Raw genomic sequence first — 17,384 nt, forward strand, 5'->3', positions numbered from 1 at the left:
TGAGATCAGCAGTCACATCTCTTCTTGCCTGCATGTGCCAGGGCAATCCAGCTGAACCGCGCTTGGTCATAGGTTTGCTAGTCGCTCACAGGGCCCGTCTCTACTGATGCAGGGGCATGCAGCCCCTCCCATAAAGTCTAGCAATATCCAGACCCATAGAAGAATACATAGATCATTTCTGCTAGGCCTGAAGTCAGTCTGAGGAGCCCTGGCATTGCCAAACTCCTCAATTCCACGTGTCATTTCTTCCCCGATGTTTGTCTGTTCAGCTGGGAAGAATTAGCATTCCAACCACCAGCCAGCGGGGACCCCCGGAGCCTGCGGGCACCAGGATGGAAGAGGCGGGCGCGCCCGTCTTTAGCCACAAGTTTTATTGTTTTAGTATCAGCTCACCACACTTCAGCAAGCCACTATTAGGGTTTGTGGTACATTAATACACATCTGTCGTAGTTACACGCAATGGACTCAGATTTGTACAGCGTTTGTACATGGGGGGTGGGAGGGAGAATCAAATAACAAAATAAACATTAGCAGTCAAACCATTTTTGTATCTTACTCACAAAATCGGATAGCCAAAAAATGACTACGCTACAAAATTGTAATACATACTGTACGGGTAAAATGTTATCATCCATTTATACATCTACTATCGCCTTGATTCTTGGAGGCCTATAGGTTTTAGTGGATTAATAATTCCCTACAAGATTGTGGTGAACTGCTAAAAGCTGCTGTAACCGGGTATTGGAATCTTTGTTAAGGTTTCATTTGCATCGTTTCGTTTGTTTCAGTGAAACCATCATGCACATCCACCGAAAGGCAAGGGAACTGATCAGCGGAGGGGATGGGGCAGTAGCTGGTGTATCTTGGCTATAAATTTAGGACCCATGACCGTGCATCCGTTTCACTGTTCTGAACTCTGAAAAGGGTCAAGTCTGGACTGTCCTTCAACTGCCTGTAAGATTTGTTTTCAGCTAAGATGAGGGGGAAAGGTGGTTAATCTGGTTCTTCAGTAGCCTCTCCAACTGGCAGAGACTTTATTCTTCAGATGTTTTCTCAGCCAGCAGCAGGAAAATAAAAAATCTTTCAGACTCTGAACTAATATACTGGATAAAAAGTCAACCATGTGGACTCATAGCTCCTATGGATTCAAAACCCGTGCAGGTCCTTCTTTGCTCTCTGAATGGGAAGGGCACCGGGGTGGAACAGGCAACTCAGCACTTAGTGGTCAAATGCAAGACTCCTTGACTGGAGAGAAAAAAAGTCCCTCTTGCCTCCTCCTGGACCCCCCACCCTCCCAGGAGTTGTTGATCACTAGGGGTATGTCTGAACTACATCCCTTTTTTGATAAAGGGATGTCAACTAGACATATCAAAATCGTAAATGAAGCCGGGATTTGAACATCCCGCATTTCATTTACATAATGGTGGCTGCGGCTTTTTCCCCAAAAAGCTGCTTTTCGGGAAAAAAAACCCAAACATGATCAAGATGGGAATCTTTCGACAGAAATGCCCTGTTTTGAAAGATCCTGTAAACCTCAATGAGGTTTCTGTCTTTCTGTCAAAAGATCCCCGTCTTGACTTTTTTCCCCCGAAAAGTCGCTTTTCGAAAAAAAAAGCCGCAGCCGCCATTATGTAAATGAAACACGGGACATTCAAATCCCGGCTTCATTTACAATTTCGATGTGTCTAAATCACATCCCTTTCTCCAAAAAGGGATGTAGTTTAGACATACCCTAGGGCAAGTTCTGCAGGCAGCAGTAGGTGTGACACCAGCGTGGAACAGACAATCGGACAGCCCTGGGAGTCACTGAGGAAAAAGCAGCCTCCTATCTTACTTCGGATTTGAAGCTCTAAACAAGATCACTGAGACCAACGCTGATGGGAAAGATTTTCAAATGGAGCTCAGCCCCCAGCTCCTGCGGATGGGAGTTAGCTGAATATCGTCCCTTTGACGACAACACCCCCTACTCCTGGATACTGAGGATCCCAACGACACAGAATGTGGCAGGGTGCTTTATGGGCAAAAGTAGCAATAAATACATAAACGCAGCGGACGGGGCCCCTCTGACTTGCCCCCTTCTGCGTTCCTTTCCCTGTTGGTCTCCTAAAATCTAGGGATGCAGCCGGCCCGTGAGCAGAGGCCCAGCATGAGCTGTGTGTGCTAGGGAAACCCCGCACCGCTGGCTCTGGGGCCGGTTTCACATTTGCAGGACGTCCCCGGCGCCCAGGCCTCCAGCTGGCCCTACTGCACACAGACGCATGCTGCTCCCAGCTGGGCTCCCCTGAGCAAGCGCATCTGCCTCTGGCGTAACTCTCCTGCCTGCAGGTCGAGTGGGAAATGGGGTGAGTCTACATGCAGCAGAGCCTGGGGCTGCCCAGGTGTGTCCCGGGAGAACTGGTTCTCCCCACGCTGTGCAGAGAGCTCTTCCCAAAAGGGCCAGCACAGGACTTGCAGGACAGCGCGACCCAGGGCGGCCCGTTGCTGTCGGGAGGCCCATTGCTCTCCCCTTAAGGGCCACCCCCTGAGTTCTGCCTTAGAGAGCTTTAGCTCCTGAGGAGACGGCCCAAGCCAGCGTGGCTCTCTTCTACCGCTTGCACAGGCCCGATACCGCCCAGCGCTTGGTCCCACTCAGCCCAGCAGGGGGTGGCGCCAGACACGCCTCCCAGCGGCTGCTCCCAGCGCTTGGTCCCACTCAGCCCAGCAGGGGGTGGCGCCAGACACGCCTCCCAGCAGCTGCTCCCAGCGCTTGGTCCCACTCAGCCCAGCAGGGGGTGGCGCCAGACACGCCTCCCAGCAGCTGCTCCCAGCGCTTGGTCCCACTCAGCCCAGCAGGGGGTGGCGCCAGACACGCCTCCCAGCGGCTGCTCCCAGCGCTTGGTCCCACTCAGCCCAGCAGGGGGTGGCGCCAGACACGCCTCCCAGCGGCTGCTCCCAGCGCTTGGTTCCACTCAGCCCTGCAGGGGGTGGCGCCAGACACGCCTCCCAGCGGCTGCTCCCGCCTGAACGCGGGGGGGCAGGAGGGGAGGCAGAGCGAGGCAGGAAGTTGTTATTTAACCCTCTTTAAACCACGGGGGGAAGGGGGGTGTCACTTGAAAACCAGACAGAAAATGCGCATGAAGGACAGACGCGGCCTCCCCCCCTCGCTTTTGCAGGTGGTAGGTCCCGGGTTCTCAGAGGTGCTGCCTTCCCTCTGCGTTTCCCAGAGCAGGTGGCATTGCCCCGGCCGCGCATGGGGAAGGCAGTGGGCCTCTGACCATTGGTTTCAGTGGGAGCAGAGGCAGGTGGCCCAAATACCCCCCCAACGTGATCCAAATGGCACGTCCTGCTCCTCAGCAGGGGGTTGAAGGGAGCCTAAGAATCTGCTGCAGCTCCCTGTGGCGAATGCTCCTTGTCCGAGCAAGGGGTTTGTCTCGGGCGCTTCGAGCCCTGCCAGCCGAGCGCCCCACTCCGCCCCAGGGGAGGCAGCGCCAGACTGAGGCTAGAATACACTCGGGGGACCGAGTCCGCGGGCGAATGCACACTGGCCCCGGGCTGCTCCTGCGTGGCCAGGCACTGCCGATGGAGCGGGAGGGGCCCGACGGGTGCTCTGCCCCCCGCGTGTCAGCAGGTTTCTGTGCAAATGCGAGGGGGCCGTCGTGCCGGGGCGTCTGCGCACGTGGCTGGGGCCTCCACCTTTAAAAACATCGCCCTCGGTGTTGGTTTGGGGCCGGAGCTGCTTTCCGACAGCCTCTGACAGCGAGCAGGGGGCGTCCGTGGTGCCCCACAAAGAGGAAAGAACAGCGCTGGCGCCCTCCTGCTCCAGACGGGGCCCTCAGGTCCCTCCCATCCTCACCCCCAGGCGTAAGGCACTCTCGGAAGAAAGCTCACAGCAGCACGTTAGCCCTCCCCCATCCATCGGGCTCCTTTGGATAGCGTACCACAGGGCCCAACGACAACTGGGAACGGTCGGGGCAACCCCAAGGCAGCCCAATGCTAGGCTAGCCCAGCCCTTCCAGCTGGCGGGTATAATTCACTGCACTGCCGGGAAGAGGGACTCAGAGCCGAGAGCCGCGTCTGTCCAATGCGGCTACCTCCTGGGCCTGTTTTCCACTCACCCCTGCAAGGACAGGCCTCTCTATGAGGGTTCTAGCCAGCTGCCTCCAAAGCTTTAATGTGCACGTCCCTACTGGGCCACCACACACCCACAGGCCCCTGCTCTGCATCCCGGCCCAGCCAGCCCTGCTCAGAGACCCCCTGGAGGGGATCTGTACCCTGTACCCGCGCCCACCAGGGCTTCTCCCCTTCATCCACTCAGCTGAAAGACTGACAGGCCCACAGCTGAAATAAATTACGTCCCCTGACGCCAGAGGAGACGGCCCCGGGCTCTCCCACAGCCCTGAGTGGGGTCCCCGTGTTCTACAGCTGAGATGTCTTCGATGCAGGGAAGGAGGAGGATGGTCCCGCTAGCTCTTCTCCAATCTACCGTCGCTGGTTGGCGCACGCCCAGCCCAGCCGGCGGCGCCCACTTCCGCACTCCTCTGTTCTGTTAGGGATGGGGGGTGGAGAGGGACAGAGAGTTAGTTGCCTGGTGGCCAGAGTGCAGCCTCTTCTAGGGGCACACGTTGGACTTTACCCCTTCACATTCCCTCTAGGGCTCTAGCCTCAGCCCCACCAGCGCTCAGCCGTACTCCAGGGAACGGGGCGAACGGAGAGCGTCCGCTGGACCGATACAAATTCCACAGTCAAAACCGATCTGGATCAGAAAGCAAAGCAAAAGGGTCCAGATGCCGGTAGGCTGCCCCCCAGCTCCATGGTGTCCTAACTCGTCTTCGAAAACAGCCGGCCCCAGTTAGGTCAGTTAGTACATTATAAACACTGTTCTGGTTTTAAAGTGACAACACTGTTGCTAGTCTCGAGGAGGTGCAGCCTTTCCTTGTTGGTGCGCGGGAGCAGATACTGGCATGAAATGGGCCTCGCCGTCTCTTCTTCTCTGTCAGTGCTTGTCCTGGAAGAAATGAGCCTGGGTTATGAAAACAGGGGCCCTCGCCATGGCTGTGGGGACAAGGCGGATCTAAGTTACAGGACCCACTGGCTAAGTCTCCGAAGAAACCAGCAAACTTCATAGAGCCACACAGGTAAGGGATCCCCGGATCAGCGAGTCTGACTGTGTCCATCACAAGCCACCAGCCCCCCCCAGCACCCGCACACTAACCCAACACCTGAAAGGACACCGCAGTATTCCGGCCCAGGGGAGACTTGACCATTGTGCGTCACAGGCAAAGAATGGGGGGCGGGGGCAAAGGGGAACCGAGGTGCAAAGACAGGGAAATGGTTAAACAAGAAAACCCCACGTCCACCCATGCTGCAGAGGATGGTGACACCACCCACCCTGCCAATCGGACTCCGGGGAAAATTCCTGCCTCTCCCCCGCCCCTAGACCCTGAGCAAGAATCAGCCAGTGAGGCATCTGGGAGAGAAAATGCTTGGTGCTATCTCAGGACTTTGGTCCAGCCACGGCCGCCCCAATGCTTCAGGAATCTAACGAGGGGAGCGGGGCCATTTTTCTGCAAACACAGAAAATCTAAAACCCCAGGAAAATGGCCAGGCAAGGTACCGGGAACTCACTCACACTGAGCCATGCGACCAGTGAGAAGATACATGTCCGGGACAATGGCCCTTCTCCCTAGGCTAGCGGTGGGCAAGAATTCTTTGCTGGGGGCCAGTGCAGACGTTTTTGAAGTGGCCCCGGGCTACACTGGAAGGGGCGGGGCCAGGATACTTCCTTGCTTTCCCATGATTGCTCTTGGGGTGGGGGAGCGCATGAAGTCTTTCAGAGGCTCTCCCTGGGCGCCTATGCCCCCGACGGTGGGAGGAGACTTCACATGCTCCCCCTTCAGTCTCCAGGCCAATCAGAGCTTGGGGGTGGGGGAGCACGCGAAGTCTCCTCCCTCCCAGACGCGCCACACGCTCCTTGGAGGGGGCGGAAGAAACGTTGTGTTTTCCCCCCCTGCCCTCCGGCCCTAATTGGCCTGGGGCTTAGGGAGCGGCAGGGCCTCCGGCGGCCAGATCCAGCCCATGGAGGGCCCCCCCCACCCCCGCCCTAAGCTCTGAGGACCTGTGGGCACGTAAAAGTAAGCTCCTCCATCATGGTTCATACAGTGAAATACACAAGGGAGAAAGCCCAGATCTGAGGAGCTAAGGAAGGTTCTAACTCGGGCCGGCCTGGGAGAACGGTCCAGCAGGGACGATGCGAATGGACCGGAACGTCTTAGCTGCAGCAGGTCCAAGGCACCAGTGGGCACACTGCCAATTTCTGTGCCTGGTTAGGTTTTTAAGCGCAAGCTCTAGGGCCCAGCAGCTGAAATCTGCACTGTCAGGCCAGTCCCAGTTGCCCTTGCAGCGGCTCCAGGGAATTGGCCCCAGTGCCTTCGGGAGGGGGTGCTACACAAAGCCCATTGTCCTAGGTCAGAGCCTCATTTGAGGGGACGACCCCCAGTCTGAGACGTGCCACGGGCACAGCGGAGACCCCGCGGCCGAGTCCAAGAGCTCAGGCTTGTATAACCCACCTCTTGCTTGTGGGATAGATCCTGTTGATGGATCCCGTTCGCAGATCCCGAGTTTCCAATGGTCTGCAAGAGAACAGATGAGACTTGGTTGAAGATGGGCACTGATAAAAAGCAGCAAACCCTGCCTCCCCCCCCCCCCCCGCACCCCTCCAAGAAGCTTTGACATCTGAGGGGAGGACTAAGCACCCTCTGGACAGATCTGACATCGACTGCTGTGTGCTGGGAAATTGGAATTTAACCATCCCCTAGCACTCTTGGCAACGATTTTTAACTTCCGCCTCCTGGTCAGACTCCCGGGGGTAACTGTATACGCCCTAGCCATGACGTTCCCCCGTCCTGTTAGCTTGGCAGGGTCCCCATCTTTGTGCTCAGCTCTAGGTAGCGTTGCCTAGTGCTGTGAGACTGCTGAATCGGCGAAGCGACTTGAGTTCTCCGGCACGCCACGCACTACAGCAACATGGCCGGCTCCCAGGAGATGCCGCAGCCAGGTGGAAGAGCCCTTCGCTTTAAAAACAGCCCAGTGAAAGGTTGATCGTGGCTGCGCAGCAGTGAGAGCGGGTTGCTTATCCTTCGCAAGTACAAGACACGCTGCAGGCGAGCAGGGCTGGGAGCAGCCCAACGTGGCCCGCGATGGCCCGCCAGCTTTCGTTCAGCGTCCTTGGCTACCCTGGCAAGATGGGCCGCTGTCAATTCCCCACCCGTGCATTGCTGAGGACGGCACAGGGGGATAGTGGAGGCAGAGCTCTGGAGCTTTAACTCACACAGCATTTACCCTGCAGCTACGGCTTCCCCTCTTGCTACACTGGTCGCGGACCAGCGCTCCTGAGCCAGGAGCAGCAGGCATTGCCAGAGAGAAGAGAAAGGCCTGGCTGAGTTTTGGAAGCTTCTGATCCTAGAAATTCAGGCGGAGCCTTTCAAAGGAAGCGATCTGTCCGGCACGCGCTCCCCGCTGGACTCGATATTGCTTCTTGCCTGGCAAACGATCCCTCTGGAGTAATGTCCCCGGTCGCTTTGCCCTGCCTCTCCAGCTCTCTGCAATACAGTAAATCCCCCAGTCCCTGCGCCTTGAGTGGCAGCTGCAGCCAATGCTACAAATTAGACTTGACCTTGCGAGGACAAGGGCACTGGGAACAAACGAGCTGGGAGGTCATTTGCTAGCAGCGAAATAAAACGATCGCTATGAATTCTTGGAGAACAAGCCTGAGTGGCAAACACTTGTCAGTTCCGGCCAAGCTCTGAGCGCAGGGTCTCCAGAGACAAGCGGCACGTGCGGTTGGTTTTTTTTTTTTTTAATTATCACAGGCTAATACCGAGCTGTCGTCATGGCCACAGCAACAACGAAGTGCCAATTACTCGACAATGAGATGGAGACGGTGCTATTACACCGCACCTCCTGCAGCTCCCTGTCTAACAGCCAGGCCAGCCGGGCGTGGCCAGGGAGACGGGAGCGCTCGGCCGATAAGCCCGCAAAGGGAAAGCAGCGGCCTCGTGTGGCCATGGGCGATTTCCTCCTCTAGAGGGCTGCAAAGCCAAGGCTGCCCTGCTGAGAGCAGGCGGGAACCTTTCTTGGGTCGAGGGGCAGGGCTGGCCTTACCATGGGGCGAACTGAGGCGCTCGCCTCAGGTGCCAGAGTGCGGGGGGCGCCACTAGGACCCCGAGGGTAGAAAATTGGGTCTGCTGCTGGTGCATAGGTAGGTAGCAGAGCAGGGCCATGGGAGGAGTAGACCAGGAAGAAGGCAGAATTGAGACCTTTCAAAGTTTTGGCCCAAGCAAGGGGGCATCATTTTAGCGCCCTGCCTCAGGTGCCAAAATGTTGTGGGCTGGCCCTGGCCGGGGGGCTGCTAACTCACAGAAAAATCAGTCGGGGGCCGCACTCAAGTGAGAAGAAAAAAAAACCCCTCACTGACGTGGCCCCCAACTGAGGAGAAAGACGCTCCCCACGTTCCCCTCGCACACCAGAGCCTGGGGGGCCCAGCCTCGTAGATTGTGTGCGCCACGGCGAGGGAGCTGGAGAGCCAGTGCGAGCTCCTCAATGCTGGGCGGCCGCCCGAGCCTTGGGGGCTGGATCCAGACAAGCCAGGGGCCGCATCCAGCCCCAGGCCGACTCAGGGGACAGGGGCCGTGTCCTGACCCCACTGCACACTCCCCGCGTGACCCTGGACAAGCCAGACAGGCCCGGGTTTGTAGTGCACTGAGGGGTAAGCTGCGCTCTGTCTCGCACCATCTCATGCGGGAGCTTACGTCTCGTTGCCACAAGGGATTTAGGCAGGAAGGACTCTAACTTCTAGCTCAGGGGGGTTCTGGCCCCTACGTGCCTTCCTCCCTTCTGCAAATAAGACGTAGGCTCCCAAATCAGGCAGGCGCCACAGTGCTGGGGGCAGCGATGCCTAACCACCTCGAAAGGCCTGGCCCTTTGCCGCTCTGTGCTGCGAGGACCTGGGGGTGATCGTTCCCTTCGGCCACCCTTTGTCTCTGCTTGAGGTGGTTCGTCCGGGCGGGCCGGGATCGGCCCTCACTGCGTGTGTGAGACCTAGCGCACGAGGGGCCGCCCGTGCTACGGTAACACACAAACAACGTGGAGGAAAGTACAAAAATTGTGAGACGACCGTGGGAAGTTGGCCAGAGCGAAATGCTTCCATGAAAAAGAGAGAGGGGTTTGCCTGTGTCGCCAGGCAGGAACGGCAGAGGTATTGCCTCCCTCTAGGAAAACTACACAGGAGAAGGGAAAGCGCAAGGGAAGATCCCTGAGCACAAGGGGAACACACCCACCATTGCACAGCAGTTGGACCTCCCTGGGCTGGCACCCTCAGGACCGGATGAGGGATGTTGCCAGACCAGGGGAGGTCATATCTGGCCTCACCTGCTGCTGGCCCCACCCTGACCTGCCCCTCCCATCAGGCTCCTGGACCCGCCCCGCAGCCCAGCTGAACCGCACGCTGGTGCCTGCCTCCCCCCAGCCCAACTGGGCCGTGCATCGTCCCCCCATCCTGCATCGCGCCAGGCTCATTGTCCCCCACCCCTGCTGGGACTCCCTGATCCTGGAACATGTGGCCGGACCAGAGAGTTCCAGTTTAGAGAGCTACAAACCGCTGTTCCAGATACATTTTCGTTTGAGGCACTGTGCTCACAAGGGAAGGGACGTGCCTGTGGAGACGCCGACAGGACCGCATCACGTTTTGGATGACAACAAAGCTCTCTCCGCTACGACCGCTGTGGCGCGCGGTACAGAATGAAAACGCCCCTCGCTCGCTCTCACACGGAACAGGTGGCTGCTTTTGCCACACTTCTGTGCGCAGAGGAGTTATCTACCGCAAGCCATGCACACTCCTCTGGTCTTCAGGCACCATCTTTTTATCGCATGTACAGCGCCTGGCACGATGGAGCATAGGTCTCTGATTGGGGTCACTGGGTGCTACTGCAACACAGAGGGGTTACGTCTACACTGTCATGAATTTCCGGAAATGCTTAAAACGGAACAGTTTTCCATTATAAGTATTTCCAATCTAGACACGCTTTTCTGCAAAAAAGCCCCAATCGTCATTTTTGCGATCAGGGCTTTTTTGCGGAAAAGACTACTGGGCTGTCTACATTGGCCCTTTTCCGGAACAGTTTTTCCGGAAAAGGACTTTTGCCCGAACGGGAGCAGCATAGTATTTCTGGAAAAGCAGCTGATTTCTTACAGTAGATCGTCAGTGCTTTTCCGGAAATTCAAGGGGCCAGTGTAGACAGCTGGCAAGTTATTCCGGAAAAGCGACTGCTTTTCCGGAATAAGTGGCCCAGTGGAGACACAGCCATAGTGAACCGTTCCTCTTCGGCCCCATTTTGCAGCAGACTTTATGGAGTTCTGCACTTGGGGAGAGTAGCCACACATCCAGTGATGCAGACTGCTTACCATATAGCAGGGGTGGGGAACCTATTTTGGGGTGGGGGCTGCTGACCCCCAGAAAAGTCAGCTGGGAGCCACACAAAAGTGAGAGGAAAAAAAACCCAACTGAGAAGCAGAAAGACACTCCTCACATGCCCCTCACACACCAGAGCTTAGGGAGCCCAGGTTAGTAGATTTAATGGGTCCCCCTATGCTCTGGGATGGGGCCAAAAATGAGGGGTTCAGTGTGGGGGAGGGGACTGCTCGGAAGCAGGCTTGGGGTGTGGAATCTGGATGGGAAGGAGGGTGCGGGAGTGGGTTGGTGTGTCTGGGAGGGTGCAGGAACAGTATAGGAGTAGTAGGGGGCAGGAATGGGGGTGCAGCGTCTGGGTGGGAGGGTGTCCAGGTCCTTGATGCGGGTGGGGGGCCTCGGGGCCAGACCCAGGCAATCTGGGGCCCACATCTGGCCCCCAGACCATAGGTTCCCCACCTCTGCCATAAAACATCTGGATCTGTAACAGAGTTGCATGGCAGAGTTAAAATAGCCATTATGCACAGAGGCGGTTTAAGTGACATCCTGCAGCATTAAGTATCCTTCTGAATGTGCGTTATTAGAAGCTGGCACTTGCAGTAAGAGATGAATGTGTTTAGAAGGTAGACAAGGAAACTCCCAACCAAAGGAACACATGCAAGGCGTAAAACTGCCAGGCCTCTGAGAGATGCAAACAGATCGTGGACTAGAGAATGAAGGAGCTTAATGGAAGTAAGAGGGCACTGCCACAGAAGACGCTACCAGGAACAATCAAGATTCATCGCGGGTAGGTGACAGAAAAGGCTGAGCAGGCCGAGATAAATTGAAGTGATTCCCAACCTCTGCTTCCCCAGCAGAAGACGCAGGACAGACGCTGGAAGGAATTCGAAATTTCCCAGGGGAGGCAAAAGAAGTCAGAGAGGAAACAGGAAGGCTTTTGTAGCAGGTGTTTGGAGACGGGCTTGTCTGGCATCCAACCAAACCCGAGCCAGGCACAGTCCCAGAATACGGAGGGAGCTGGCAAGAGAGGTGGGAAAACCTGTCCCAGAGGGATCTCTATTGAAGCGCTTGCAAACTGAAGGAGCACGTGCTGATGGGCAGCAGGGAAAGTGGGTTCATAGAATCATAGAGCTGGAAGAGACCGCAGGAGTCATCAAGTCCAGCCCCCTGCCCAAGGCAGGACCAACCCCAACTAAATCAACCCAGCCAGGGCTTTGTCAAGCCAAGACTTAAAAACCTCTAGGGATGGAGATTCCACCAGCTCCTTAGGAAACCCATCCCAGGGCTTCCCCACCTCCCTAGTGAAATAGTTTTTCCTAATATCCAACCTAGACCTCCCCACTGTATCTTGAGACCATTGCTCCTTGTTCTGCATCTGTCACTACTGTGAACAGCCTCTCTCCATCCTCCTTGGAACCTCCCTTCAGGAAGTTGAAGGCTGCTATCAAATCCCCCCCCACTCTTCGCTTCTGCAGACTAAACAAACCCAAATCCCTCAGCCTCTCCTCATAGGTCATGTGCTCCAGCCCCCTCATCATTTTGGTCGCCCTCCGCACGCCTCCAATATGTCCACATCCTTTCTATAGTGGAGAGGCCCAGAACTGAGACAATACTCCAGATGTGGCCTCACCAGTGCCGAATAAAGGGGGACAATCACTTCTGACAAGAACAAAGAGGGATGGTGTAAAACTGTGTGTGTTTATTTATCTTCTTGAAAATGATGCACAAAAAGAATGAAAAACAGCCTTAGCCTATAATCCAGGGACAGGGCATTAATATAAACCAAGAGAAAAATAAAACCAAACAAAAAAATCTCTCCCCTTTAGGCCAAGTGAAAACCCAGCCAGGGCCACTGCTATAAAGAAAACATTTATTAAGCTGTTCCCAGTGTCTCTCTCCTCCACGGATACAGATAGAAAGGGCCTGGCTCCACTTTGAGCTGGGTACATCTGTTCAAGGGAATCCTCACCTGAAGGAGACATACCCACACTCAGGGCCGGCCTGAGCCATTCGTGCACCCTAGGCCCAGGGAGTACGGTGCACACACGGCCCTGCCCCTGGGGACCCCGGCAGTAGCCCAGTCAGCCCGTAGCTTGGGCCAGCTCTGCCCACACTGGCTCTGATCGAGCTAGGATAAGCATGGTCACATCAGTGCATGCAGCAGCAGGGTCCAGCTATGTGTGTGCAATCCCATCTGAGAGCATAGGAACGTACACAGGCCAGGAGCCCCTTACTGGGTGAGGGAGGTAACCTAGTGACCGATGAAGTGGGAAAAGCTGAAGTGTTCAATGGTTTTTTTTCCTGTCTTCAGACAAGGTCAGCTCCCAGACCGCTGCACTAGGCAGCACTGTATGGGGAGGAGAAAGAACAGGTTAAGAACTATGTAGAAAAGCTGGACAGACAAACCCACGGGGCCGGAATCAATGCCTTTGAGGGTGCTGAAGGAGTTGGCTGATGTGATTGCAGAACCATCAGCCATTATCTTTGAAAACTCGTGGTGATTGGGGGAGGTCCAGGAAATTGGTAAAGGCAAATGTAGTGCCCATCTTTAAAATGGAAAGGAGAATCCAGGGAACTACAGACCCGTCAGCCTCACCTCAACCCCTGCAAAAAAGTCAGAGGGGATCCTCAAGGAATCCATTTTGAAACACTTGGAGGAAAGGAAAGGGATCAGGAACAGTCAGCATGAATTCAGCAAGGACAAGTCCTGCCTGACCAACCTGATTGCCTTCTATGATGAGGTAACAGGCTCTGCAAACAAGGGGAAAGTGGTGGATGTGATGCACCTTAACGTTAGCAAAACTTTTGACACAAGCTCCCACAGTATTCTAGCCCGAAGAAGTATGGCTTGAATGAATGGACTATAAGGCAGGTAGAAAAGATCATCCGATAGGTAGTGATCAGCAGCTTGATGTCTAGTTGGCAGCGGGGGTAACCTAGACAAACTGGAGGACTGGACCAAAAGAAATCTGATGAGGTTCAACAAGGAGAAGTGCAGAGTCCTGAACTTTGGACAGAAGAATCCCAAGCATTGCTACAGGCTGGGGACCGACTGGCTAAGCAGCAGTTGGGCAGAAAAAGACCTGGGGATTACGGTGGATGAGAAGCTGGATAGGAGTCAACAGTGTGTCCTTGCAGCCAAGAAGGTAATGGTGTATTAGGGTGCATTAAGAGGAGTATTGCCCGCAGATATAGGGAAATGATTGTTTTCCTTTACTCAGCATTGGTGTGGCCACGTCTGGAGTATTGCATCCAATTCTGGGCTCCACCATTACAGAAAGGATGTGGACACATTGGAAGGAGTCCAGCAGAGGGCAATGAAAATGATTAGGGGGCTGGAGCGCATGACTACGAGGAGAGGCTGAGAGATTTGGGCTGGTTTGGTTTGCAGAAGAGAAGAGTGAGGGGGGATTTGATTGCAGCCTACAACTACCTGAAGGTAGGTTTAAAGAGGAAGGAGCGAAGTGTTCTCAATGGTGACAGATGGAGGTCTAGGCTGGATATTAGGAAAAGCTATTTCCCTAGGAGGGTGGGGAAGCACTGGGATGGGTTCCCTAGGGAGGTGGTTTAATCTCCATCCCTAGAGGTTTTTAAGTCTCGGCTTGACAAAGTCCTGGCTGGGTTGATTTAGTTGGGATGGGTCCTGCTTTTTTAGCAGGGGGCTGGACTCAATGACCTCCTGAGGTCTCTTCCGACCTTATCATTCTATTATTCCTGCTGCTTATGTCGCCGTGGCTATGCTGCTATCAGAGCTAGCCTGGATACGTACACACACACACACACACACACACACACACACACACACACACACACACACACACACACACACACACACACACACACACACACACACACACACACACACACAATTCTTTGCCCACGAATGCAACTCACTCCGGGGATGTCTGAAAATCACACACACACACACACACACACACACACACACACTCCATTCTTTGCCCACGAATGCAACTCACTCCGGGGATGTCTGAAAATCATCCAGCAGCACGTTTACAGTGTAAGAAAGGAAATCAATGCTACGTACACATGAAATGAAGAGATACACATGACGTTTCCATCTCAATTGGTCGACTGTAACTACCCGCACTGGAATTTGGCGCGGGAAACAGGAACTAACATCTTGCGCTGGTGAAGGGTGCCGAAGGAGCCACACCAAGGCATGCAGTGGGTTTTAGATCACCTCTGAAAGGCAGAATCTCTTGGAAACACAGCCCCCTCCCTACCATTCTGCTTTGTTCCATCGGGGGAATCCCTACCCACCGTGCCGGTTGGGTGTTGGTTTTCCTTGGCCCCGTCAGAGCATTTGCACGGGGCAGGTGGCTGCGGCTAGCTGCCCAAGTGTGGGGGGATGCGCTACCTGTGTCTTCTCTGAAGAACTTCGCATGGCCTCCATGAGTTTCTCCATTTGCTGACCCTGATCGAGGGCGTGCCGCAGGACGTCCTCTGTGCTGACCAGTCGGTGCTGCAGCCGGAGAACCTCAGACTCTGACGAAGGGTCGATCAGGGAGAATCGCCTTTGATCTGTTACCGATTTCTCTTTATCCTTGGCATGTACACGGCCCAAAAAACAAAGAGGGGAGCAGGTTAGACTCTGGTAAAAACATAGACACTAGAGGCAGAGTACATCTGAGGGTGTCTAGTGCCAAATGCTGATTTCGAAAACAGATCAGAGCAGACTGAGTCTGGAGAGATCCAAGTATTAAATGTGACAAAGAGCTGCTCAGATTTGTTGCTAGCTGAATTCAGTTACATAAGTCTCCACATCTAGAGGTCGCTGCAGTCTATAGGAATCACACAGAGGCAGCTCTAGATCTGAAGAAATCATTATCTTAATCATTACTTCTTCAATCCCCGTATCAAGCAACAAACAACAGGAGGAAACAGGAAGCTTTGTACTTTCTTCCTTTTCTTCTCTTATTCTTTTATTTTAGGAAAGCTGACATCTTGCAAGAAATATATAAAACCAAATTACTCCCGTTATTGCTTGAGATACAAAGAAAGTATTGCCAATTTTTTAACAGTCCCTTGAAAAAGCACACACAGCCAGAGAGATCTTAATTACGCAGATTACGTTTTTATACAGTACCATAAGCATGCATGCCATTTTACCCTTTTAGAATAAGACAGCTCTCACAATTTTATTACAAGTCTCAAGGTATTTGGTGTTTTTCTTAAAGCCCCTGCTCCTGGAGGCAAGTGATCATGAACATCTCAATTTTCATGAAAACCAGACAGTTTCTAGTTGTTGCAAAGAAAAGAAAAAAAAAGACGACCCAGGAGCATTCTAAAGGCTCAGGGAAAAAAGCAAATTAAAAAAAAAATTCAAGGTTTTTTGAATTTTCAGGTCTTGATTTACAATTTTTTTTTTTAACATCTGGGGTTGGCAATCCAGACAAAATGAGAATCCCATCTTGAATAGAAATGTAGAGCTCTCTGTAAGTATAGGTGAAGGCACATATCTAAAAAAAGGGGAAGGCAAATGTTGATGAAGGACAGAGATCTAACACACATCCCCCATTCCGGTCCACTTCACCTAGGTGTGTGCTAAACTATGCCCCACCTGACATCCATTTGTGAGATGGTGCCTCTGTCCAAGACACAACATATGATGAATCAGAAATGTGTGTGGGAAGGAAGGCTTGTCATAATCCATATTTTGACATTTCACAATAAAATGACAGTGCCTGCTCTCCAGCAAGATACTTTTGCAAAGATTTGCTATCAGCAGACAGCTCTTTCCACTGGCAACCAGGCCTTGAACTAGACAAAAGATTGGAAATGACCAGTCATTTCCAATTCTCCACTGTTAGGCACCCAATCCGAGATCCCTCACGGAGGCCGGATTTTCAGAGAATTCCGAATGCTCTCCCTCTGAAGGTTAGCACTCTTGAGGGCGTATTAAATCGAGTGTCTTAAATGGGGCATGAAAAAATGAAGGCATTCAAAAGACACTGAGCCATCGAGAATATTGAGGTTCTGGTGTTTCCCTGTGGGCCCCGCCCTTAGAGATGGGGGTGCATTGCAGCTCCCAGGAACACAGCCAAGGGTGTTGCAGACAGACTGGGTTCATATACACAGGACACCAAAGGAAGTCCCAGTGTAACTTGTGGCATGACAGCAACATTCCAAAAATTACGGCCAATTCCAATATACCAAAGGAATCCCCAGGGTGTGAGAATTCTTCCCACGTTTGTTTGTTCTGCCACAAACATGCACCCCCCCAAACACAGGAGCTAGGTGAATCCCTCCCAAACAACCAGCAAGGAGGGGTGCACCTTGCTCTCACCAGCACTATCAGCTTTTCTCTCAGCCCTTTGATGTCGTCTTTGAGTTTCTGTTCTTTCTGCCGCCACTCTGCTTTGTGCACCTCCCGGCTCAGGTCCCGCTCTGGCCCCGGCGAGTGTCGGTTTGCTTCCAGTAGCAAAGCTCGCAGCTCATTCAGGCTCCTGGGGAGGGATGGAAAGAGCCTTGCAAAGAGGAACGTTTATTCGGTCTTCTTCTGGGCACAGCCCGGGGGAGGTCACATTTTGCAACGTCCCTCAGCTTTGCACGAGGTGGGGTGTGAGAGAGGGGCCAAGCCACGAACCTTGTGTCCAAACGCCGTGGAAACACGGGGAAAATTCACATCAGCACCCTCAGCTTTGCGGCTGGACCCCACCGTTAGGACAGGTTTTCAAAAGAGCGCAACATGGCAGCGGGTGTGCTGGAGGGAGTGAGGCTTTGCCTTCCCAAAACACCAGCCTGGCCCCGCCCACACTCCGCACCCAGAACGCTGTCTGTAGGTCTACTGGGGGCCGAGTGCGGCTGCCCCCGGTGCCTGCGCTCCCGGCTGGGGAGGCGGTGGCTACACATCTGCCCTTCCTGGTGCTCTGGGGCCGGGGAGGCTGGGGATGCGAGCTGTCCACCCATCCTCCTTCCCTCC

At 54.2% G+C, this 17,384-nt stretch overlaps 1 protein-coding gene across 4 annotated transcripts in view; it reads right to left on the reverse strand.

Moving 5' to 3' along the window:
* Positions 1–353: 353 nt before the first annotated feature.
* The window catches only part of CLIP2 (CAP-Gly domain containing linker protein 2), a 164,747-nt gene continuing 147,716 nt past the window's right edge, over positions 354–17,384 (reverse strand). For all 4 annotated transcript variants that reach the window (XM_075904303.1, XM_075904302.1, XM_075904306.1 and 1 more), the window contains 4 exons: positions 16,749–16,908; positions 14,820–15,005; positions 6,546–6,608; positions 354–4,984 (listed from right to left, as the gene is read on the reverse strand). In XM_075904303.1, coding sequence (XP_075760418.1) covers positions 4,973–4,984; positions 6,546–6,608; positions 14,820–15,005; positions 16,749–16,908 — 421 coding nt within the window. In that variant the 3' untranslated portion in view covers positions 354–4,972. The remainder of the gene's footprint in view (positions 4,985–6,545; positions 6,609–14,819; positions 15,006–16,748; positions 16,909–17,384) is intronic.

Source organism: Pelodiscus sinensis, chromosome 21 (genome assembly GCF_049634645.1).
Source record: "Pelodiscus sinensis isolate JC-2024 chromosome 21, ASM4963464v1, whole genome shotgun sequence".
NCBI lineage: Eukaryota > Metazoa > Chordata > Testudines > Trionychidae > Pelodiscus > Pelodiscus sinensis.